At 38.5% G+C, this 26,504-nt stretch overlaps 1 protein-coding gene across 1 annotated transcript; it reads left to right on the forward strand.

The window, feature by feature from the left end:
• On the forward strand, positions 1-26,504 carry Drg1 (developmentally regulated GTP binding protein 1). Its single transcript, XM_026408916.2, has 9 exons — positions 1-150; positions 1,052-1,175; positions 3,530-3,705; positions 9,356-9,425; positions 16,472-16,641; positions 18,933-19,063; positions 22,530-22,697; positions 22,948-23,070; positions 26,136-26,504. The coding sequence occupies exons 1-9, from the start codon at positions 109-111 to the stop codon at positions 26,233-26,235; spliced, it is 1,104 nt and encodes a 367-aa protein (XP_026264701.1). The 5' UTR covers positions 1-108; the 3' UTR covers positions 26,236-26,504.

Consider the following 26,504-nt stretch of genomic DNA (forward strand, 5'->3'; position numbering starts at 1 on the left):
TGCGCCTGCGCACTGCAGTGGCGCTTTGGCGGTGGAGGAGCGTTCACTGGTTGGTGTGTGAGGGGTGACTCTGTGGAGATTGCGTTGTACCCCCCGAGAGTCGCCACCATGAGCAGCACCTTAGCAAAGATCGCGGAGATCGAAGCCGAGGTAATGGTTGCAGCTGGGGCTTCGTTCTCATTCTGAGAATCTGTTCCCCGACATTGCACTTTGCTGTTCTCCCTTCAGCCACGTTAGGAACAGGCCCCGGTTCCCGGACTCCAGTCTGCCGGGCCCACGTTTGGCACCTTTATCCCTTGGTTCACCTTCTGCTATGACGTTGTTTTTCTCAATTTTAATTTCTTTTCTCTGAGCAAAACTGAGTCCTTTCCCATACTTCGGTCTTGACCCAGTCACATATTTCAGGATCTTCCCTCATTATTATTTGCTGTGCAATTCACTCTCCCCAATGATTCCCTTTTTCAGTGCATTGCTTCTGGCAATAGGATCTGAAAGTAAATTGGTATCTATTTGGTAGTAGTTGATTTTTCCTGGTTATTTGATTGAGGCGCACAGAGCTTTTTAAAGCCAGGAAAGTGGTGATGCTGTTTCGCATGGGACATACCAGGGACAAGCAGTAAAAAAAAAAAAATCAGCAATAGGTCTTATTTATTTATTTTAATATATTTTTTTTTTTTTAGCTGTCAACGGACATTTATTTATATGTGATGCAGAGAATCGAACCCTGTGCCTCACACACTTTAGGCAAGCGCTGTCTACCACTGTCTACCCCAGCCCCAGCAGATGGGTTTTAGTTTGTGGACTCTAATAGGAGGGACTTTGATCTTGTTTCCTCTTTGGACCTCATTTATTTATTCTGTAGAAAGGAATTGAGCTGGATGATGGAGAGAATGAGAGTTTACTCTTTTTAAGTAGTTAAAATTGTTATACAGACATTAGTAGGACTTAGAAAACAAAATAAAATTTTGTCTCAGTGCTGGAGGAGCATTCTAGATATTTTACCCCATGGGATCTGCTTCTGATTTATGGCTGTGATTTTTTTCCTTTATAGATGGCTCGAACTCAAAAGAACAAGGCAACAGCACATCACCTAGGGCTGCTTAAGGCTCGCCTTGCTAAGCTTCGTAGAGAACTCATTACTCCAAAAGGTGGTGGAGGTGGTGGGCCAGGAGAAGGTTTGTGTTTTTCTTCAGTATATTTTTTTGGATATAACTTCTAATCAAAACAATACAAAAGAATACATGTGGTTCGCATGTAATAAATATTTTTCTATCAAAAAATTTAATTTTTCAGGGCTGGGGTTTTGGCTCAGTAGTAGAGTACTTGCCTAGCGTCTGTGAGGCACTGGGTTCGATTCTCAGCACTGCATATAAATAAATAAAATATAAAGGTTCATCAACAACTAATAAAAATATTTTTTAAAAATTCAGTTTTTCTATCAAAATTCAAATTTTCTAATTAAAAAATTTTTAATTTTTTTTTAGTTGTTGATAGACATTTGTTTTATTTGTTTATATGTGGTGCTGAGAATTTGAACTCAGTGCCTCACACATGCTAGGCAAGTGCTCTGCCATTGAGCCACAACCCCAGCCCTCTGAATTTTTTTTTTTTGGGGGGGGGGGTGCTGAGGGTTAAACTCAGGGCCTGGTGTGTGATGGGCAAGAATTTTACCACTGAGCTACACCTCCAGTCCCTATTTCTAAATTCTTAAATTGTTTTTACTTTGTTTTACTCTGTTAGTTTCAGAGGCAAATAAATATTGTCTAAGTGAGATATGGCTTTATTATATCCTTCACTGATCCAAAATAGATTTATATTGATTTATAGAAACCCATGAATCTAGGGCCTAGGGTTGTGGCTCATTGGTAGAGCACTTGCCTGGCATGTGTGGGGCACTGGGTTTGATTCTCAGTACCACATATAAATAAATAAAATGAAGGCCCATCAACAACAACAAAAAATTTAAAAAAAAAATTCCAAAAAAAGAAAAAAGAAACCTGTGAATCTATACCATCAACAAAATTAATGTAAGTAAGGAAATTGATGCAAAGGGAAAATGAAGAATAAGAGGTTAAAGCAAGAGAGGTAAGATTAGAACCCAAAGGAATGCCATAAATCTACACACCCACTAAATTTTTTTTTTTTTTTTTTTTTGATACCAGGGATTGAACTCAGGGGCACACTATTTTATTTAAAGACAGGGTCTCACTGAGTTGCTTAGTGCCTTGCTTTTGCTGTGGCTGGCTTTGAACTTTTGATCCTCCTGCTTCAGCCTCCCAAGCCAGTGGGATTACATGCATGCTCCACCGTGCCCATCTTACACATACCCATTATAGAAGGGCCACAAATTGAACTTGTGTGCAACCATTGTAATAAAAGAAAACACAGGGGGGCTGGGATTGTGGCTCAGTGTTAGAGCACTTGCCTTGCATGCATGAAGCACTGGGATCAATCCTTGTAAAGATATTGTGTCCATCCATAAAAAAGGAAGGAAGGAAGGAAGGAAGGAAGGAGGGAGAGAGTGAGAGAGAAAAAAAGAAGGAAAACAGGGGCTGTGGTTGTAGTTCAGTGGTAGAGTGCTTGCCTAGCATGTGGGAGGCACTGGATTTGACCATCAGTGCCACATAAAAATAAATAAAATAAAGGTATTGTGTCCATCTACAACTAAAAATATTAATAAAAAAAGGAAGAAGTAAAAAAGAAAACCCAGTCAGTCACACCATTCCCAGGGTGTAGAAGACAAAGAAATCCCCTATTTTTTATATCAGGTATTATGTAACATATAAACCATTAATATATATATACACACACACACACACATACACGTATATATGTATGTATAAACTTATTTATATTAATATCTGGGATTGAACCCAGGGTTGCTTTTAGCACTGAGCCATATACCCAGTCCTTTTATTTTTATTTTTTGTAGTACTAGGGATCAAACTCTGGGTCTTATGCATGCTAGGCAAACACTCTACTACCACTGAGCTATATCCTCAGTCCTTTTTATTTTTTATTTTGAGAAAGGGTCTCACAAAGTTGCTTAGGGCCTTGATAAGTTGCTGAGGCTGGCCTTGAACTTATTATCCTCCTACCTCAGGCTCCTGAGTTGCTAGGATTACAGTTATGTGCCATTGCACCCAGCTATATGGCAGTTTAAAGTACAGTTTTTATATCAAACACTGTTTGAATGTTATGACTTGCGGTAGAGGAATTTTCTGAGCTTGAGTAACACTTTAGAGGTAAACTATAAAAATTTTAAGAAATAGGGCCTAGAGGGATTGGCAGCAAAAATGAGAAAGGAGTATTTTGTGTGTTTGTGTGTATATGTGTGTGTGTGTGTGTTTGTGTGTATATGTGTGTGTGTGTGTGTATGTGTGTATGCATGTAGGTAGGTATGTATGTGTGTCCCTGTGTTGTATGTTTATACTAGACAAGTGCTCTATCACTGAACTATATCCCCAGCCCCTAGATGAGTCTAAATAACTCAGGGTTAGCTCTTTTTTGTTGTTGATTTTTGTTTTAGGTTTTGATGTGGCCAAGACTGGTGATGCTCGAATTGGGTTTGTGGGTTTTCCATCTGTGGGGAAGTCAACACTACTGAGTAACCTGGCTGGGGTATATTCTGAAGTGGCAGCCTATGAATTTACTACTCTGACTACTGTGCCTGGTGTCATCAGATACAAAGGTGCCAAAATACAGGTGAGTCGGGCTTGCATACCAAGGAAGGAAAGAAATCCTTTTTCCTTTTTTTTTCCCCCCATACTCAGGATTGAATCCAGGATTAAGTTACCACTGAGCTAAGTCCCCAGCTCTTTTTAATTTTTATTAGTTGCTTAGTGCCTCACTAAATTGCTGAGGTTGGTTTTGTACTTATGATCCTCCTGCTTCAGCCACTTGAGTTGCTGGGATTACAGGCATTCACCACCACGCCTGGCTAAGAAATCTAATGTTTATTTGAGAAGCGCTTTATTGGGAGCTCATTGTATGCCTGGTCTGATCTTTGATCTACTAGGCTCTTACTGTGTAGCAGGGAAGATAGACCAATAAGTATATAAATACAGTAATACAATGAATAGTGCCTGTGAAAATACAAAGAAAGAAGGGACTAGTTTTTCACCTGAGAATGGGGAAAAATGATCTGGTTAAACAAAAGCTTCATGTAGAAAGTGAAATTGGAGGTGTGGATTGAATTTAAAATAGAATTTCACTGTAGGTCTCAGTAATAATGCTTCTAATATCGGTGACTTGGGAGGCTGAAGCAGGAAGATTGTAAGTTTGAGGTCAACCTCAGGAATTTAGTGAGACCCTAACTCAAAATAAAAAAAATATAAAGGGGTGGGGATGTAATCAAATGGTAAAGCATCCCTAGGTTCAGTGCTCAGTACTGAAACGAAACAAAACAAACAAAGGATTTCACTAAACTGAAGGAAAAGTCCCAGGCAACAGTATTGGTGAATGTCTTTCTGTGATATGAGACTCAATTTAGAGCAGGAGTAGTGGAAGGTGAATCTGCAAAGGTAGGTTGGGAATGAATAAAAAGGGCTTGCTTGAGGTCTAGCTCAGTAGTGCAGCACCCCCAGATTTAATTCCTAGTAGAGAAAAATAAAAGACAGAGACAAAAAGAGAAAGAAAGAAGGCAGAAGGAAATTGAATTTTAAAATTGTATGTAGCTAACAGAATTTTTTTTTTTAAATATTTTTTTAGGTGTTGATGGACCTTTATTTTATTCACTTATTTTTATGTGGGTGCTGAGAATCGAACCCAGTGCCTCACACATGCTGGGCACAACTGAGCCACAACTCCAGCCCAGAAAATTTTAATAAATAAGTAATGTGATCAGACCCTTATGAGATGCAATTCTTGTTGTGAGGCCTAATGAGGTTGATTATGACTTGATTCTTTTTTGTTGTTGTTGTGTACCTCATGCATACTAGGTAAGACATTTTTCTTAGATGATGGTTTTACCACTCCTAAATGAGGGGTTCCCTTAGATATGAAAGAAGGTGTATGTAAAATATAGTGAAGCATATTCTTATTGACTGCATAGTGAAGAATGTTTGCCTTCTGACTGGGCATGGTGGCATATGACTATATCCCACTACTTGGGCGGGTTGAGGCAGGAAGATTACAGTTCAATACCAGCTTTAGCAACTTAGTGAGACCCTCTCAAAATAAACAAAGGGGCTTCAGTTTCTAGTTTGAAAAGAAAAGTTGAATTTCGTGACATTTGAATCCTGGTCTATTGCACCCCAAATGTCTCCGTTTGCTTGCTTGCCTACCCACTTGGCTGTCCCATCTGCCCCTCTGTCTGCCCTCTTTCTTTCGCTTTTTGTCTCTTTTATCTTTCTCTATTAGGGATTAAATCTGGGGGTTCTTCACTACTGAGCTAGACCTCAAGCAAGCCCTTTTTATTTTTATTTTTATTTTTTTGTACCAGGAATTGAGCCCAGGAATACTTAATCACTGAGCCACATCTTGGCCCTATTTTGTATTTTATTTAGAGACAGGGTCTCTCTGAGTTGTTTAGCACATTGCTTTTTTGCTGAGGCTGGCTTTGAACTCATGATTCTCCTGCCTCAGCCTCTCAAGCCGCTGGGATAACAGAAGTGTGACACTGTGCCTGTCTTCTGTGTTGATTTTTTTGTCTAGTACTTTTATTTTTTTGCAGTTCTGGGGATGAAACCCAGGGTCTGACTTATGCATGCTAGGTGAGTGTGGTACTTCCGAACCACATCCCCAGCCCTGGTACTTATTTTTTGTACCATAGCAACTAATAAAATTCCAACTTTTTGAAGATTTGAATCATATGTAATTGAAAACAATGTAGTGTAGGATCTGAAGTTGAAATTGTGAGCTACTGTATCATTTGGTGTCTGATGCAAATTAAGAATCGGCTGTGGGCTGGGGATGTGGCTCAAGCGGTAGCCCGCGCGCCTGGCATGTGTGAGGCCCGGGTTAGATCCTCAGCACCACATACAAACAAAGATGCTGTGTCCGCCGAGAACTAAAAATAAATATTAAAAAAATTCTCTCTCTCTTAAAAAAAAAAAGAATAGACTGTGTTTCTCTTAGAAATTTAGGATATCTGTTGGTACCTATCAGCTCACTATGGCACTCCAGACTCGCCAGGTACATTGGTGTGGCATTTGTTTTTCTCCTTGTTGAACTACGCAGTGAATTGTGAGGTGCATTCCTGCTTTGTTATAGAATCTTTTTTGTTGCTGTTGTTACCAGGGATTGAACTCGGGGGCATTCAACCATCCCCCGCCCTATTTTGTATTTTATGTAGAGACAGGGTCTCACCAAGTTGCTTAGTGCCTCGCTTTTGCTGAGGCTGGCGTTGAATTCGCAATTTTCCTGCCTCGGCTTCCCAAGCCTCTGGGATTATAGGTATGTGCTATTGTGCCCGGTTGTTTTGTTCTTTTCTTTTTTTTTTAATATTTATTTTTTAGGTGTAGATGGACACAACACAATGCCTTTATTTTTATGTGGTGCTGAGGATTGAACCCAGGTCCCACCCAAGCTAGGTGAGTGCTCTACAGCTGAGCCATAATCCCAGCCCTGTTTTTTTCTTTCTTTTTTTTTTTTTTTTAAAGAGAGAGTGAGAGAGGAGAGAGAGTGAGAGAGGAGAGAGAGAATTTTTAATATTTATTTTTTAGTTCTTGGCGGACACAACATCTTTGTTTGTATGTGGTGCTGAGGATCGAACCCGGGCCGCACCCATGCCAGGCGAGCGCGCTACCGCTGAGCCACATCTCCAGCCCCCTGTTTTTTTCTTTTTAAAGACTGTTTTAGGGCAGGTGAGTTGTCATTGGTGAGTTGGTGGGGGAGGTATAGAAAATTAGAACTATTTATTTATTTAATTATTATTATTACTTTTTTGCAGTGTTGGGGATTGGACCAAGGGCTTATCCATGCTAGGCAAGCACTCTACCTCTGAGCTATAACCCCTGCCCTAGAACTATCTATCTATCTATTTATTTATTTATTTATTTTGAGAGAGAGAGAGAGAGAGAGAGAGAGAACTTTTTAATGTTTATTCTTTAGTTTTCGGTGGACACAACATCTTTGTTTGTATGTGGTGCTGAGGATCAAACCCAGGCCGCACGCATACCAGGCGAGCGCGCTACCGCTTGAGCCACATCCCCAGCCCCAATTTATTTTTAATTTTTATTTTTTTCTGGTACTGGGGATTGAACCCAAGGACATTCTACCACTGAGCTATATCCAACCCTTTAAAAAATTAAAATTTTTTTTTTATTTAAAAAGTTTTAACCAGTACTAGGGATTAAATCCAGTGGCATTTTATCACTGAGCTATATCTCCTGCCCATTTTAAAAAATTAAAAAAATTTTGAAACAGTCCAGGCATGGTAGTGCATGCCTGTAATCCCAGCAGGCTGAGGCAGGAGGACCCGAAGTTCAAAGCCATCTTCAACAATTTAATGAGGTCCTGAGCAACTCAGTGAGATCCTTTCTGAAAAATAAAAAGAGGCTGGGAATGTGGCTTAGTGATTAAGCACTCCTGGGTTTAATCCCTAGTATTAAAATTTTTTTTTTTTTTTCTGGCTGGGTGTGGTGGTGAACGCCTGTAATTCAGTAACTCAGTGAAATTTAACACAAAATGTACAAATGTATTAGTTTACTAACTCTTACTTTTGTCATATTTTGGCAACCTCTTTAATATCTAGAAACTAGATATTATAAAGTTAGATCTCCTTTGTCAAGTATCACTATATATATAGTACAGCAAAGTTAAATGAAATACATGTAACATACAAGGTAATGGATAAGCTGAAATTTTCTAGTATACTGTGACAAGAGTTTCCCTCCCATTTACCTCAGCTCGGTGAGTGAGTTTTGATAGTTACTGTTCAGAGGTGGTTTGAGTCCAAACAGTGTTTCTAGTTGTTGATAGACCTTTATCACATTTATTTATATATGGTGCTGAGAATTGAACACAGTGCCTCCCACATGCCAGACAGGTGCGCTACCGCTGAGCCCCAGCCCCAGTCCCAGTCCCTCTTATCAGTTTATTTATTTATTTTTTTGTACTGGGGATTAAAGTCAGGGGCACTCAACCACTGAGCCACATCTCCAGCCCTATTTTAGGGACAGGGTCTCACTGAGTTGCTTAGAGCCTTGCCATTGCTGAGGCTGGCTTTGAACTTTGAACTTGCCTCCTGAGCTGCTGGGATTACAGGTGTGTACCACCTTCCACAGCCTCTCATCAGTTTTTTTTTTTTTTTTTAATTTATTTTTTAGTTGTAGTTGGACACAATATCTCCACATTACTTCTTTTTCATGTGGTGCTGAGGATCGAACCCAGGGCCCCGCATATGCCAGGCTCTACCACTGAGCCACAATCCCAGCCCCTCTTACCAGTTTTTAAAAGCTATTTACAAGAAGTTTCTTTTTATTCTACTTTTTAAAAATTTTTATGTGGTGCTGAGTATCGAACCCATTGCCTCACCCTTGCTAGGCACATGGTTTACCACTGAGCTACAACTCCAGCCCTTTTTTTTTTTTCAGTTATTATATATCTACTTTATTGATGAGAAAGATAAGGTACAAAAAATGTAAGGCATTTCCTCAAGGAAAATAGCTAATAGGTCCCAGCCCTTTATTCTACTTTTTTTTTTAATATTTTTTTTTAGTTGTAGATGGACACAATATCTTTATTTTTATGTGGTGCTGAGGATTGAACCCAGGGCCTTATGCATGCAAAGCAAGTGCTCTACCACTAAACTACAACTCCAGCCCCCACTGAGCTACAACCCCAGCCCTCTACTTTTTAAATCTATGAAGTTCATTTAAATATCTTAAAGGATGAGACTGTACACTGTGTACACAGCACTGGTAAATAAAATCACATGTGTAACAATGGTTATAATCTGAGATATCTTCTAATATAACCATTTTGGGTTGCAGCTTCTCTTTCACTTCCTTCTCTCTACGTTCAGTTCAGTGGGTAAGTATAGAAATATGTAAAGCTTAAACATGGTTGAAGAAATTGATATCCAAAATTCATTTACAGAGTCCATGTTTTCCTATGAATTTCATTACAGTGCATAAAATGTGCTAATTTTACTATTTTTTCCTACATTGGCAACCTGTTTAATACTTAGAGATTAGATATTATGACATTGGGATTCATTTGTCTATTCTATATACCATGAAAACAGCAAAACAAAATGCACAAAACATGCAGAAAAATGATGTTTGAAAATGTTCCAAGAATCAGTGCACTAGCATATTACCTTTTGCAGTTGCTCCCTTCCACTTATTTTTTTTCAAATTTATAACCAACTGTTTTTTTCCTCTCCTTCTTCCTGTGCTTTTTGTTGCAGCTTCTGGATCTCCCAGGTATCATTGAAGGTGCCAAGGATGGGAAAGGTAGAGGCCGTCAGGTTATTGCAGGTGAGTGTTCAGGGCTACCATCCTAAGATATCATTCTTTATGTGGTCCTGTTCTACAGCCTGGAATTGTTGAGCTTAGATATTATACTAGGGTAAAAGGCATAGTTTTCACCTAATATCTTAACAGAGTAGAATATCAAAACTTGAAGGGAGTGCTGGAATGTAGTTCAGTGATAGAACACTTGCCTAGCATATGCAAAGCCCTGGGTTCAATCCCTAGTACTGCAAAGAAATACATAAATAATTTAAGTTGGGTGTGGTGGCACATGCCTATAATCACAGCAACTCAGGAGGCTGAGACAGGAGGATTGCAATTTGAAAGTCACCCTCAGCAACTTAAAGACACTCTGTCTCAAAAAATGAAAAAAGGGCTAGGGATATTGTTCAGTTCTTAAGTGCCTCTGGGTTCAATTCCCAGCATGCCCCTCCCCCCCAAACAAAACAAAACAAACAAAAAAATTGAAGGGGGGCTGGGGATATAGCTCATTTGGTAGAGTGTTTGCCTTGCATGCCCAAGGCCCTGGGTTCAATCCCCAGCACCACAAAAAACAAAAAAACAAAAACAAAAAAAAAAACTTGAAGGGACTTCAGGACCTCTTATATCTTCTGGCCCCCCCGCCAAGTGCTTTTTTTATTTTGTGTGTGTGTGTGGGGGGAACTAAGGATAGAAGAAATACTGATTCAGTGTCATGCTGTTGGTGGCAGATTTAGAAGTAGAATTCAGATTTCTTGTCTCAACCCATTTTGAACAGGGTCTTACTGAGTTATCCAGACTATCCTTGAAAGTGTGATCCTGAGCCATTGTGTAGATTCTCTTAAATGCTTATCTGCTTTTATCAAGGACACTTACGACTTCCCTCATGTTAAATCTAATGGCCAATTTATTATCCACATCTTTCTTTAAAACATGACAGTTCATCGCTCCCTCTTAAAACATTTGTGTCATTTGGTCAGTAGAAGACCAGTGTTCCTTTTTGGTCTCTTTTACTTGATTTGTCCTATCTTTAAGATTTTTAAATGGATTGATTCTTTTCTTCTCTATGTTCACTCAGAATAGGAATCTCTTCTAGTTCTTATGCCTCAAATTCCTGAGTATTTTTTCTAATGATTGTGAAATGTGTAGTAGCACTTTACCCTCTTATGGACCTTAGACCAACTACATTGTATTTCTACTTAAAATATATTAAATTAATTATCTCCAACTTAATGTGTGAAATTGAATTCTGTATTTCTTCTCCCCAACTTGCTCTTCCTCTAGTTTTTTCCATCCCACTTAAAGACACATTTAACCTTCTTTTATAACAAAAATTACTTTGGTTCCTCTTACATATTTCCTTTTAGTTTTACCTTCAAAATAAAATTGGAATGATTAAGCCACTTTCTTTTTCTATTTTTTTAAAAAATATTTTTAGTTGTAGATGGACACAATACTTTTATTTATTTTATATGATGCTAAGGATCGAACCTAGTAGCTAGGCAAGTGCTCTACCATTGAGTTATAACCCCAGTCCTCTTTTTTTTTTTTGGTTCCCGGAATTGAATTCAGGGGCACTCGACCACTAAGCCACATCCCAAACCATTTTTTGTATTTAGAGACAGGGTCTCACTGAGTTGCTTAGCATCTTGTTTTTACTGAGGCTGGCTTTGAACTCGTGATCCTCCTGCACCTCTGGGATTACAGATGTGTGCCACTACACCCAACCCCTCCCCTCTATTTTTAACCTTTTGTTTTTTAGTTTTAGGTAGATACAACATCTTTATTTTTATGTGGTGCTGAGAATCGAACCCAGTGCCTCAAGCATGCTAGGTGAGCGCAAAACCACTTGAGCCACATCCCCAGCCCCTATTTTTATTCTTAAGTGCAAAATATTGTGTTAATCATACTCAGCTCATGACAGTTTTTTTTAAATATATGTTTTAGTTGTTGATGGACACAATATCTTTATTTAATTAATTAATTTATTTTTATGTGGTGCTGAGGATCAAACCCAGTGCCTCACACACGTGAGGCAAGCACTCTACCACTGAGCCACAACCCCAGCCCATGACAGATTTTTAAGTGCACTGTATAAAGTGCTCTTGTTTTGCTTGTTTTATATTTACAACCCATTTTCTCTCCCCCACAGAAAACCATGCTGATGTGTTTAATGTCATTGTTGTCTAGATATATTATTGTATCTCAATTGCTCCCCCGCCCCCCACCATACTAATTTATAATTTGTTGCTTCTGTCTTTCTAATACTCTGTGATATGTATCTATCACATTTTACTTGTCCGTTTTTGTCATTATGGGCATCTAGTCTGTGATCACTACCACAGCTAATGCTGTATATCAGCTTCATATTTGTTTCCTTGAGGAAGAACTTTGTGAAAATTTCTTTGGAATAGAGACCCATAAGCAGATTTGCTGGGATACATCAAATGTAAGTTCATGTAATGGTGTTGGGTTATACTCCAGTGTGGCTGTTTTAGTCTGCACACTATCAGCAACCCTTTATCAGTTCACAGAATTTGAGGCCATCCTTTATAAATTTAGCTATTACAATAGGTGTGAAGTGGTAAGTAACATTATTTTTGCTTGTATGTTTCTCATCACCAATGAATTTTTTTTGAAGGTACTGGGGATTGAACTCCAGGGCACTTGACCACTGAACCACATCACCAGCTTTATTTTTTGTATTTTTGTCTCTAAATAGAGACAGGGTCTCACTGAATTGCCTAGGCTGGCTTTTTTTTTTTTTTTTTTTTTTAAATATTTATTTATTTTTTTTGGTTTTTGGTGGACACAACATCTTTGTTGGTTTGTGGTGCTGAGGATCGAACCCGGGCCGCACGCATGCCAGGCCAGCGCGCTACCGCTTGAGCCACATCCCTAGCCCCCCTAGGCTGGCTTTGAACTCACTATCTTCCTATCTCAGCCTCCCAAGCCGCTGGGATTACAGGTGTGCGCCACCAAGCCTGGCATCACTAATGAATATATTGCATGGATTATATATTTATTAGATTGGAGTTTTCTGGAAATTTTCATATCCTTTGTCCATTTTCTTGTTAGGATTGTTGTCTCTTGTTTTTGAAGAATTAATTTCTTTTAAATTCTATATCTATGTTATGTAATGTGGTAGCTTTAGCCACTGACTAAAATACAAGTTAATTAAAATTAAATAAAGCCAGGCCTGGTGGCACATGCCTATAATCCCAAGCCTTGGGAGGTTAAGGTAGGGGGATCATGAATTCAAAGCCAGCCTCAGCAATTTAGTGAGGCCCTAAGGAACTCAGTGAGACTCTGTCTCTAAATAAAATGTAAAAAAGGGTTTGGGATGTGGTTCAGTAGTTAAACGCCCCTGGGTTCAATCCCCAATACAGAAAAAAATATAAATTTGTCAGGTGTGGTAGTATACACCTTTAATTGCAACTAGAAGGGGACTGAGGCAGGAGGCTCATGAATTTGGAGGCCAGCCTCTCAAACTTATCGAGACCCCGTCAGAAAGTAGAAAATAAAAAGGGCTGGGGATGTAGCTCAGTAGTAGAGCACTCCTAGGTTCAAACCCCAGTACTGTAAGAAAAAATTGAATTTCCTGTCCTCAGATAAGCCACATTTTACGTTCTCAGTAGCCATATGTAAATGGTTATTGAGATATAGAATGCTTTTATCATCAGAAATTTTTTGGTTAATATTAAGCTCTAGTTATTCCTTGTCAGCTTTGTATATAGCAAATATCTTGTATGTTAGTTATTTTGTTCAAAATGAGCTTTATTCAGTAGAAATCCTTAATTTTCTTTTTTTGGTTTTGTTTTGTGTGGTACTTGGATTGAACCTAGCACCTTGCTCATGCCAGGCAAGTGCTATTCCACTGTTTATACTCCCAGCCTCAGCGCGCTCCCCCCCCTCCTTTTTTTTTGTTATTGGTATCATATATTGAACCCAGGGGCGCTTCACCACTGATCCTCATCCTTTTTTTTTTTTTTTTTTTTTTAAATTATTAAGTGTTGTTGAGGATCAAACCCAGTGCCTCATGCATTCTAGGTGAACATTCTACCACTGAGCCACAACCCCAGCTCTTCCCACTGCTTTTTATTTTTTATTTTGAGACAGGACCTTGCTTAGTTGCCAAGGCTGTCTTGAACTTGGGATCTTCCTGCCTCAGCCTCCAGCTGCATCTGGCTTAAAATTCTAATTTACACCTGTTTTTTAAGGTAGTGCCCTTTTCTCATTCTCAGAATTTTTTGGATGATAATTTAGGCACTCTTAATATTATTTTTATTTTGAATTTGAATTGTTTTGTGGTATTTATCAGGAAAAAACATAAATGTTAAAACAAGTATAAAAACTCCCATGTGGGTGCCTATAGGCCTGGCACCTGTGATCCCAGTGTCTCGGAGGCAGAGGCAGGAGGATCACAAATTAAAGCCAGTCTCAGTAATTTAGTGAGGCGCTAAGCAACTCAGTGAGACCCTGCCTCTAACAAAATACAAAATAGGGCTAGGAATGTGGCTCAATGGTTGAATGCCCCTGAATTCAATCCCCTGCACCCTCCTACCAAAAAACAAAAAAACAAAAAAACAAAAACAAACCCAAAAAAACCTCTCCCAGACTTGGATACTGTGGCAGATACCTGTAATTCCAGTGACTTGCCAGGCTGAGTCAGAAGAATCACAAGTTCTAATCTATCTTTAACATTTTAATGATAACTTCAGCAACTTAGTATTAACCTGTCTCAAAGTAAAAAATAATGAGGACTAGAGATAGCTCAGTGTTAAAGAGCCCCTGGGTTCAATGCCTAATAATAAAAAAAAAAAAAGGAAAGAAAAACAAAAAGCCAACTATTAGAGTCCTTTATTAACTGTTTTTATGTAGCATCTGATTAAATGCCAACCAGATAGCAAGTCTTTGCTACCTTGAGGTGAGCAGAAATTTCATAGATAGGGACTGGGGTTGTGGCTCAGCGGTAGAGTGCTTGCCTCGCACATACGAGACCCTGGGTTCGATCCTCAGCACCACATAAAAATAAATAAGTTAAATAAAGATATTATGTCTAACTACAACTAAAAAATAAATATAAAAAAATTCATAGATGGGTCACTATAATTATAACCACAAGCCACAAATGAAACAGTTGATAAATAATATATTATCATAATTAAAAACTTGTTCTTTGAAATGCAGAGTTAAAATGAAGAAGCAAGCCACAGACTCAGAGAAGATGTTAGCACCATGTCTGACAAAGCACTCCAAAACATTAAAAAACTTGTTCAATAATAAGACAACCTAATTTTTTTTTTTTTTTTTTAAATACTGGGGAATGAACTCAAGGGCACTTAACCACTAAGTCTCATTCCAGCCCTTTTATGTATTTTATTTAGAGACTGAGTCTCACTGAGTTGCTTAGCTCTTCACAAAGTTGCTGAGGCTGGCTTTGAACTCGAGATCCTCCTGCCTCAGCCTCTGATGCTTCTGGGATTACATGCTTGTAGCACTGCAGCTGGCAAGACAACCTAATTTTAAAAATGGGCAAAAGAATCAACTCTCAAGATATATAGCCAATAAGGACATGAAAAGATGGGTCAGCCTCATTAGTAATCTGGGAAGTGCAATGGGATATCATTAAATGCTGATAAGAATGGCCAAAGTTTTAAAAACAGAAAAAGAGTGACACCAAGTGTTGGTGAGGGTGTGGAGCATTTTACATGCTGCTGATGGGAATGCAAAATTGTGTAAACATTTGGAACATGGCTTACCAGTTTCTGATAACCTATACCTATGATATGACTAGTATTTATCACAGACAAATAAAAACACATGCCTACAGAAAGTCTTGTACATGAATGTTTAAAGTAGATTTATAGATAACAATTTCACAAGTGAAAACAACCTACATGTTTCTCAACAAGCAAATAATGGGTAAACACATTATACAGTATGTATTATATAGAATATAAAATGGAGTACTGCTCAGTTTGTAAGCAGAGATATATTATTGATGTATGCACAATATAGTTGAATATAAAAACCATGCTGGAATAAAAGATCCAGGCACAGAAGAATATAATTTTATGAGATTCCATTTATATTAAATTCTGAAAATACAAACTATCTATGGTAGAAAGACAATCAGTAGTTGGCCGGTAATTGAGGGTGACAATTGATTAAAAAGGGGTACAGATGAACTTTTGGAGGTGATATCTTGATTGTCATGATTATATAGGTATATACATTTATCATCAAACCTTATGCTTAACATGAGTACATTTTATCTTTTTCAAGTTGTACTTCAATAAAGTTGATTGAAAGTATGTTAACCAGGCGCTGGGGCTGTGGCTCAGTGGTAGAGCACTTGCCTAGCATGTGTGAGGCCCTGGGTTCGATCTGAGCACCATATACAAACAAACAAATAAATAAAGGTCCATCAGCAACTAATGAAAATATTAAAAAAAAAAGTATGTTAACCAGATTTTTTTTTTGCCCCTCTGGTGGTACTGGGGATTGAACCCAATGGTATTCTACCAGCTGAGATACATCCCCAGCCTCCCTGCTGCCCGTCCCCCCCGCCCCCCACCCCAGACAGGGTCTTGTTAAATTGCTGATACTGGTTTGAACTTGGGATTTTCCTGCCATAGCCTCCAAAATCCGAAGTAGCTGGGATTATAGGAATGTGCCAGTATGTTCTGCTAAGATAATCTTGTTCTTTTAGAGTTTTATTTGTCTTTTAGAGTTTTATTTAATCTTCTTAGCTCTTCTGGAGTTTAGGTTATTGTTTGTGTCTTCATTTTTATTGTTGTTCTTCTAAGTTAGAACATTTGGGTAAATAAGTAATGACTTCAAGGTATACCTACAAAGTGACATCTGTTATATATCTTTGGTAACTTTAAGAACTTAGTGTATGTTTATGTACTTCCTAAAACAACAAAACAACAAAAAAAAACTTTCATCCCCTCTTAAGTGTAGGCCCCCAAAACTCACCTCTGTTTTGAGTATTTGAGTTAATTAAGGCTTTATTGGACTTAGGGTATATACCCTAATTTTTTTTTTTTCGTTTTTTAAATCTTCAGTGGCCCGAACATGCAATTTGATCCTGATTGTTCTGGATGTCCTGAAGCCACTAGGACATAAGAAGATAATTGAAAATGAATTGGAAGGCTTTGGTATTCGCTTGAATAGTAAACCTCCCAACATTGGCTTTAAGAAGAAAGATAAAGGAGGCATTAATCTCACAGCTACCGTAAGTGAGGAAAGAGATATGGTATAGGCTACTGAGGGGACTGGAGCAGGAATTGGATTGAGGTGCCCAGACATTGATATTTGGAAATTTTCTAACTTTTTCCTATACTAACTGAAATAACATAATTCTCTTATATTAATAACTGACAAGAAAGACTTCCAGGTTATGAGATGCCTTATCTGTGCAACTTAATTTCCTCTTTTGGGTTTTATGTTTGTAGTTTATAGGAGTATGGACCAATCTTATGCTTGCATGAAGTAGCTAGCTACCAATATCTGTTTTTATTTAACATGAATTTATAGAGCATGTACCAGAGGCCAGGCATCTTCTTCAGCTCTGGGCAGTGGTTGGGGAAGCAGAAGCGGGAACAAAGTAGACAAAGATCCTTTCTCTTGGGTAAAGTGGCAAACACAATTAGTAAGTAAAATAGAGTAGACAATGATAAATCTAGGAATGAAAGTAAAGTAGGGAAAGGTGATAATGTTGGATTTTTAAGTTTATCGTCTTTATTGTGATGACATGACAGTGTGAACCAAAGTCTATCTTGGGGAAGAAGGTTTTATATAGCAGAAATAAGTTAGGTGTGCATTGAATGAGGTGGCTCATGCCTGTAGTCCCAGTGGCTTGGGGGGACTGAGGCAGGAGTATTGCGAGTTCAAAGCGAGCCTCTGTAAAAGCAAGGCACTAAACAACTCAGTGAGACCCTGTCTCTAAATAAAATAGAAAAAATAGGGCTGGGGATGTTGCCCAGTGGTCAAGTGCCTCTGAGTTTAATCCCTGGTTTGCCCCCCAAAAATAAATAGCTAAGTGTAAGGCTCTAAGGGAGATCATGTCTTTGTTAAGACTGAAGATCAGCTGAGTGAGCAAGTATAGAAATATTTAGAAATAAAATCAGTCACAGGATAGGGCTATACATGCTATTACTTTGCAAGAAGTCAGTAACTGTCATTTGGTCTGATCTATGAATTACTCCTGATTTGACTTAGGTTTAATGAGATTAAAATGGCAGTTGTTTTGAGAATTCACTGAATTGAGTTAAAACCAAAGCAGAGAAATCATGTAAGAAGTCATCACAGTGATTCAGTAGAAGAAATTATGACTTCTTAGACCAAATTTGTAATAGTAGAGGAGATAGAATGATGGATAGGGGAAAGATTTTGAAAAGTACACAGTAGGAGTTATAGCTGGGTTCAATTACAGATTGTGAGAGAGATGACTAAAGAGTTTTTTGTCCTGAGCTGGACAAATGAACTCATTACTAAAATGGTAGGACTTGAGATGGGGTTGTGGCTCAGTGGTAGAGTGCTTGCCTAGCATGTGTGAGGCATTGTGTTTGATTCTCAGCACTGTATATAAATAAATAAAATAAAGATCCATTGACAACTAAAAAATATTTTTAAAAAACCTAATTAGAACAAATAAAAAGTAAAATGGTAGGACTGTGTGAAGAATAGATTTGGAGGTCAGGATTTGGGTTTTATATGCCAATTAGACATCCAGCTACTTCTTGTCAGGGAAGACATATGAATGATCTAGGCAGGAGATTGGTTATTATGTAAAGCCAAGAGCCTAGGTGAGATGATTAAGGAAGTGAGTATAAATAGAAAAGGGGTTACAGTGATAGAGCACTTGCTTAGCAAGCTCGTGGCCTTGGGTTCAGTCCCCAGTATTGGTGGGGTAGTTGTGGATTGAGGTCCTGCAAGAAATAAGATTTCTCAGACAATGAGGGAAAAGAAAAGCTGGAAAAGTTTACAATCTTGAAATACAAGTAAAGAATATATACTTCAGATAGGAGGAGTGATCCATTCTTTTACATGCTGATTTTCAGTCATGGAACTGAGGACTGAGACCTTTCTATTAAATTTAAAGTTCTAACATTCAGGTGATTGACATAGGTTTTAGCTGTCATGCCCCAGATTTTTCCCCCTATCTTTACATAATGTTTGAATTTGAGCATTCATGTTTCTTTCTGTATTAGTTTGCTAGGGCTATGGTAATAAATCCCCTATCTACAAATAATCACATTCTGAGATACTAAGGATAGAACTTCTACATATGACTGTTAGGGGATAAAGGTTAAGGTTGTGGAATAAACAGTTCGGCCCATTAGTACCTTCCTTGAGTTTGGAAAAATTTTTAGTTTTTAATTTTTACTTATCAAAGGTTAGTTACTCTTATGTGGGTAATGTCTTCGCTAATGACTCTGTACCTTAGGTTGAATAATTTAGGCACATGGGTAGATGTTCTTATTCCTCTACCCCCAACAGTCATTGTTTGCTATGTTGATTCAGTGCCCTCAGAGTGAGCTGGATGCTGAAACTGTGAAGAGCATTCTGGCTGAATACAAAATTCATAATGCTGATGTGACTTTGCGTAGTGATGCCACAGCTGATGACCTCATTGATGTGGTGGAAGGAAACAGGTACTGAATGAATGTGCAGTTTGGGCTTGATTTTGAATTTGAAGAAGAAAATACTGGATCATAAATCTGGCAGATATAAATTCTAACTCCAGTTATGCTATTGTCTCCCCTCAACTCCAACCCATACTGGGTATTGAATCCAGGGGCGCTGTACTACTGAGTTATATTCCCAGACTTTTTTTTTTTTTTCTTAAATATTGAGACAGTGTTTTGATAAATTGTTGTTTCTTGAACTTGTGATTCACCTGCCTCAGCCTATATAAATGTGCCAGGTATATATGCTGCTATCCTTTAAAATTTTGATTTCTTTTCTCTCTCTCTCTCTCTCTCTCTCTCTCTCTCTCTTTCTCTCTCCCCCTTTTTTTTTTTTTTTAATGGGGATTGAACCCAGGGGCACTTAACAACTAAGCCACTATCCCAGCCCTTTTTAAAATTTTTATTTTGATACAGTGCCTCACTATGTTGCTGAGGCTGGCTTTGAACTTGTGATCCTCCTGCCTCAGCCTCCTGAGTTACTGAGATTATAGGCTTGAGCCACTGCTCCCAGATTTCTCTTTCCTTTTATTTGAACCCAGGGCCTTATGCATGTTAAGCAAGCACTCAACTGATGTATCCCCTAGTTGTGATACTATGTTAAGTCATAGTGGGTTTTATTTTATTTATTTATTAATATGCCCTTTCTTTTTTTCTTTCTTTTTTTTTAAGAGAGAAAGAAAGAGAGAATTTTAATATTTATTTTTTAGTTTTTGGTGGACACAACATCTTTGTTTGTATGTGGTGCTGAGGATCGAACCTGGGCTGCATGCATGCCAGGCGAACGCGCTACCGCTTGAGCCACATCCCCAGCCCTTGAGTTTTTTTAGCTGTAAAATGAGGGATGGGTTTTAATTTGTAAATTCTTACTTGTTCTCCAAATTGAATGATGATCAAATTCTCTATTTTAGGGCTCAGTAGATAAGTGCCCCTTGTTTAATCCCCAATACCCAAAAAAACAACAACCCACCCCCGCCTTTTTTTTTTTTTTTTTTAAAGAGAGAGTGAGAGAGAGAGAGGGAAAGAGAGAGAATTTTAATATTTATTTTTTAGTTCTTGGTGGAGACAACATCTTTGTTTGTATGTGGCGCTGAGGATCGAACCCCGGGCTGCACTCATGCCAGGAGAGCGCGCTACCGCTTGAGCCACATCCCCAGCCCCCACCCCCGCCTTTTTTTTTTGTAATGGGGATTGAACCCAGGGCACTTAACCACTGAGCCACATCCCCAACCCTATTTTGTTTTTTATTTGGAGACAGGGTCTCACTGAGTTGCTTTGTGCTTCACCAAGTTGCTGAGGCTGGCTTTGAACTCGCAATCCTCAGCCTCCCAAGCCCCTAGGATTATAGGCGTGTGCCACCGCACCCAGCCCATTTTGTTTTTTTGTAGTGAAATAGGCTGTCCTCTAAATTGTCAAGTGGTGGTTGAAGATAGTAGGTAACTAATTCTGCTCTCCCAGAATTAATCCGTGTGAGAAATCATATAGGTTGTCCTATAGAAGTTGAGAAGGCCAGTCTTGTCTATCCAACCCAAGAATATGTAGCTGAAACTTTGTTCCTTGAAGTGTTATTATTAACACTTTAGTAATTTAAACTGTCAATGGACAGGGTTCTGAGGAGGTCCCTCCAAAGAGGAAACTGGGGCCTCCACTCGTCCCTGGGTGGATTCTTAACTTCTTCTGCCTGAAAAGAATTCTAGAACCAACTGTTAGAAGTGAGCCATAAGCAAAGATTTATTTAAGGACAGTAAAGGTATGCACACCCAAAGTCAGAGTGTGGATACCCTTTGCTTCTCAGAGTGACATGCCAAGATCAAGCTCTCTGATTTTATATATATAATTTTCCCTGAAAGATGTATGCAGATTCTCTAGGGGCTGGGGCTGTGGCTCACTGGTAGAGTGCTTGCCTAGCACTTGTGAGGCACTGGGTTCTATCCTCAGCACAACATAAACATAAATAAAAATAAAGGTATTGTATCCATCTAAAACTAAAAAATTAAAAAAAAATAAAAAGAAAGAAATATGTAGATTCTCAAGCAAGCTTCTTTGGAAATCAAGTCCCATGATAATCCTTTGTATTTGATAGTCAAGCTATTTCTCTTTGGTCAAGAAGCCAAGCCATAAATCATTGTGTAAGTCTTTGAATCTGGTGACGTTTAAATTTACTGTTTTTTTTTTCTTTTTTTATTTTCAAATTGATTTGTTACAAGCATATAAGCTGTAGATTTTACTCATCTAACTGCAGAGTCAGTATGATTGGTCATGCTTGTAGTTCTTTTTTTTCCTTTCCCTGAGAGCCTACCTATCTAAAGTTTACTCTTAAAAGTTATTCCTAGTATTTAAATATAATATTTCAGTTTCATTTCTTTTTGTTAGATGAATTTATTTGATTTTCATTTGAAAACAAAAACTAGGCATTAGGCATTTTATGAGGTAACAGAAGCCTGAGAAATAATGGCTTGCCTATTAGTAATCTTAGCTGCCACATTAATTGTACACTAGAAATATAACATTGCTAGACACTGTGCTTAAAATTTTTTAAGATCTTTAAAAATTCTCATATATTATTAGAAATTATATTCTTGCTGTCACAGTGGCACATGCCTGTAATCCTGGTGATTTTGGGAGGCTAATGCATGAGGATCACAAGTTTGAGGCCAACCTCAGCAATTTACTGAGACCCTAAGCAACTTAGTGAGACCCTGTCTCAAAAAAAAAAAAATTGCTGGGGATGTGGCTCTGTGGTTAAGTACCTCTGGGTTAAATCCCTACTGCCAAGAATAAAAGAAATTATACTTACATTCTTAAGCCAGGCTTGGTGGCACATACCTAATCCTAGCAATTTGGGAGGCTGTGGCAGGCAGATCACAAGTTTGAGTCTAGTCTCAGCAGTTTAATGAGCCCTTAAGCATCTTAGCAAGAACATGTTTCAAAACAAAATATAAAAAGTATATGAGGGGTGGCTAGGGTTGTGGCTCAGTGGTAGAGCGCTTGCCTAGCATGCATGTGGCACTGAGTTTGATCCTCAGTACCACATAAATGTAGAATAAAGATATTGTGTCCACCTAAAACAAAAAAAATATTTAAAAAAAAGCGTATGTAACTTAGTGATAGAGCATCCCAGGTTCAATCCCCAGTACCTCTCCCCCCCCCCCCAAAAAAAAAGGAAGAAAGAAATTATAATTAATTCTTAATATAGTTTTGTAGAAAACCAATCCCCCAGCAACTAGCTTCATGCCTGGGCTAGGGCTTGAGTTACTTCTCAACATATGGTTGAGTCTTTGGTTTTTTACTTATTTTAGTAGGAACTTTTTTTTTTTTTTTTGGTAGCTACTTATGATCTCTTTAAGAGTCTCTGATTTGGGATGTCGCAGTCAGGCTGGCAGTTGTGTCCACAGCTCCAGATTAATAACTTGTTTGTCTTCTACTTCTACAGGGTTTATATTCCCTGTATTTATGTATTAAATAAGATCGATCAAATCTCCATTGAGGAATTGGATATCATCTATAAAGTGCCTCACTGTGTACCCATCTCTGCCCATCACCGCTGGAATTTTGATGACCTGTTAGAAAAGATCTGGGACTATTTAAAACTAGTGAGAATGTAAGTCTTTGTGGATGGGGTAATGTTGCTGTAGCAATGAAACCAGTCCTAAAATGATGTCCTCGGGTTTGGTAACAAAATGTTTTTTCTGGAGGTAGAAGTAAATTGGTTCCTGTTGTCTCCTGGGTCATGTTGAGGGTACGCTGTTCCTCAGGTTGGAGATTATCCTTAGAGATGATAGAAGGTTGGTTTGCATTCAATACATGATCCATTTAAGAAGGTGGCAATCTTTATGCCTTCTTTATTCTAGTTACACCAAACCCAAAGGCCAGTTACCAGATTATACATCTCCAGTGGTGCTGCCTTACTCCAGGACCACGGTGGAGGATTTCTGCATGAAGATTCACAAAAATCTTATCAAAGAATTTAAATAGTAAGTATCATGGTTGTGGTGCCTTTTCCTTGTGAGCACCTGAATTCACTAATAATAACTCTTAGGATATAACTTAAAGCAGTCAGGTAGCAGGGAACCTTTACAGTGTTTGGTTAGAATTCTGTAGTGTTTCTTAACATCAGGCCTAGTTAGAGTTAGCAGAGCTCCAGAAGCCTCTTTGGAGGACTTGATTATACAAAGGGCCCTGACTTGCCTTTATTAATTTATCTTCCTTTTGGTAAACACAAATATTAATTTTTCCTATCAGAGTCATACTGGTCATCACAGGTTACTGAGTCCCCCTTTAAACTTTAAGCATGGGTGAAAGCCCCAGCTTATACTTTTTCCTGCTGATTATAGGCTGTTTTGTTTTGTTTTGTTTTGTTTTTGTGGTACTGGAGAATTACACCCAGGGGCGCTTAACCACTGAGCTACAACTTAAGCTCTTTCATGAGACAGGCTGTCACTAAGTTGCCGAGGCTTATCCAAAGCTTGTGATCCTCCTTCCTCTCCCTCCCCAGTTGCTGGGATTACAAATGTGTGTCATTGTGCCTGGTTGAAGTAGGGGGATCAAAAGTTCAAAGCTAGCCTCAGCAATAGCGAGGCACTAAGCAACTCAATGACACCCTGTCTCTAAATAAAATACAAAATGGGGGCTGGGGATGTGGCTCAGTGCCCCTGAGTTCAATCCCCAGTATCCGCCCCCAAACAACAACAACAACAGAATAGGAAATAAACATTGGTAAAATGTTGTTAATTAGAACTACAGACCTTAATTTTTCTTTTTCTTTTTTTTTTTGGTACAAATTGTCCTTTTTGTGTTCCAGGAAATTGCATGGCATCTACTTGTTATTTCTCCTTAGTTTTCCAATTCTAGTCTCCCAGTAATATTTCCTCAGACTTTTATTGTTTTTGACCTTGACACTTTTGGAAAATGTTTGCTTGTTATTTTGTCAAATGTCCCTCACTTTGGGTTTGTCTGACTTTTTCTCATGATTGAAGTGAGATTATACATTTTTGGTAGGAATACCACAAAAATGACTTTGTGTTCTTTTGAGTACATACCATGGGATTCATGATATTGACATATTTTACTGATGATATTATCTTGGTCACTTGGTTAAATTGGTATAGGCTGGTTTTCTCTACTGTGTAAAGAAGTTTTTTTATTTTTGCATTTTATAAATATTTTGAGGTAGATACTTTGACTTCAATTTTTGGGGGAGATGGGTATTGGGGATTGAACTCAGGGGCACTAGACCACTGAGCTACATTTCCAGCCCTATTTTGTATTTTATTTAGAGACAGGGTCTCACTGAGTTGCTTAGACCTCACTTTTGCTGAGGCTGGCTTTGAACTTGTGAACCTCCTGAGCTGCTGCTGGGTTGAGGTAGATACTTTGAGACTATGCAAATTTATTTTCTCTTCATGTTTTTGCTTTCTGAATGTAGCATTTATCTGTAACATTTATTAGTGTGGTAATTATTTCCCTCTTTAATTTTATATTTATTTATTGGAATTCTGAGAGTTATAGCTATGCCTTCTCCTATATTTCTTTTTTGGTATTAGGGTTTGAACTCAGGGGTGCTGAGCCATATCCTCAGTCCTTTTTATTTATTTTTTATTTTTTTTGTACCAGGGATTGAACTCAGAGGCACTCAACTACTGAGCCACATCCCCAGCCCTATTTTGAATTTTATTTATAGACCGTGTCTCACTGAGTTGCTTAGCACCTCAGCTTCCCAAGATTTCTGGGATTATAGGTGTGCGCCATTGTACCTGGCCCCTTTTTATTTTTTGAGATGGGTCACTAAATTGCTTAGGGCCCAAGTTGCTGAGACTGGCCTTGAACTTGCAATCCTCCTGCTTCAGTCTCCTGAGGTGCTGGAATTACAGGCATGCACTACCATGCCCGCCTATTTATCTGTTTTTAAAGTAGTATCTTAATATTTAGTGGTTTCTTTTTGGAATATAGATTTTTAAAGGTTTTGTTGCAATGATAATAAAATACCAGTGTATCTTTTTATATTTTTACCTGTTGATTTGTAGTTTCTGTGAGATGGTTGCAGTTTTTGGTTTATTAATTTCCATCACTAGCATAAGGTATTTTTGGGGGGTGGGTGGGTACTGGGGTGCTTAACCACTGAACTACGGTCCCAGTCCCTTTTTATATTTTATTTAGAGACAGGTCTCGCCAAGTTGCTTAGAGCCTTGCTAAATTGCTGAGGCTGTCTATGAATTCTCAGTCCTACTGCTTCAGCCTCCCTAGTCACTGGGATTACAGGCATGTGCCACTGTGCCCAGCAAGGTATTCTTAATATTAGCAACCCATGAATACACAATACCTTTATATACTCTAGGAAATCAGGAGGAAATAATAATTTCTTGATAAGAAATATCTTCCTAGGTAACTGAGGAGTGAGACTCTTATTTCTTTTAGTACCCACTGATATTAGATCCAATAAATGCTGTAACAACCTATAACATTGTATCTATGGCAATCAATTTCTAGTCTAAATTTTTTTTTTTTTTTAGTATTTATTTTTTACTTATAGGTGGGCACAATATCTTTATTTTACTTTATATGGTGCTAAGGATTAAACCCAGTGCCTCACGCACGCTAGGCGAGCACTCTACCTCTGAGCCACAACCCCAGCCCCTCTACTCTGAATTTATCAGGATATTTTTCTACAGCAATCCATGCTTTGTATTTTTAAATCTTTAAATTTGGAGCTAGGCTCTTCACATTTTCATTTGTGATTTTCTCCCCACCCCCATGACTTGAGCATTCTAGGCAAGTATGCTATCATTGAGCCACACCCCCAGCCCTTGTCTTTGACATTTAAACTGGCTGTGGAACAGAGGAACCATAAAACTTCCAAAATCTTTGCTGCCTTGTATGCAAAGGCTCCAGTGTACCACACTGTCCTGTAGCTTTGAGTGTGGTCTGGGAGCCAGGTCTGTAGCTAACTCTGAGAAGGTTAGTAACCAGGCAAATAAGGCAGAAGCTAAGTTATTATTTATACTGACCATTGTTTTTTTTTTTTTTTTTTCCTTCCAAACAGCGCTCTGGTCTGGGGTCTCTCTGTGAAACACAATCCACAGAAAGTGGGTAAAGACCATACATTGGAGGACGAGGATGTCATTCAGATTGTGAAGAAATGAAACCTTTTCTTTTCCCATCTGTGGGGGCCAACCACAGCAACTTTCTCTATGACCAGCACCCTACTTCACCCCTTCTGTCTTTGGCAGCCACTGGATCAGAATACAGGGGTGGGAGATGGAGGCACACAAATTATAACTTTGGTGTCACCTTCTATGTTGAACTGCATAAAAGATCTCATAGCCCTGTTGGCTTTGTGGAGTTTGTGTGTTGTTGTCAGATTTGTTTGGGATATACTGAATAAGGAAGGATGTGTACAATGAGGTAGCTA

This window comes from Urocitellus parryii, chromosome 3, assembly GCF_045843805.1.
Source record: "Urocitellus parryii isolate mUroPar1 chromosome 3, mUroPar1.hap1, whole genome shotgun sequence".
In the NCBI taxonomy this organism is placed as follows: Eukaryota; Metazoa; Chordata; class Mammalia; order Rodentia; family Sciuridae; genus Urocitellus; species Urocitellus parryii.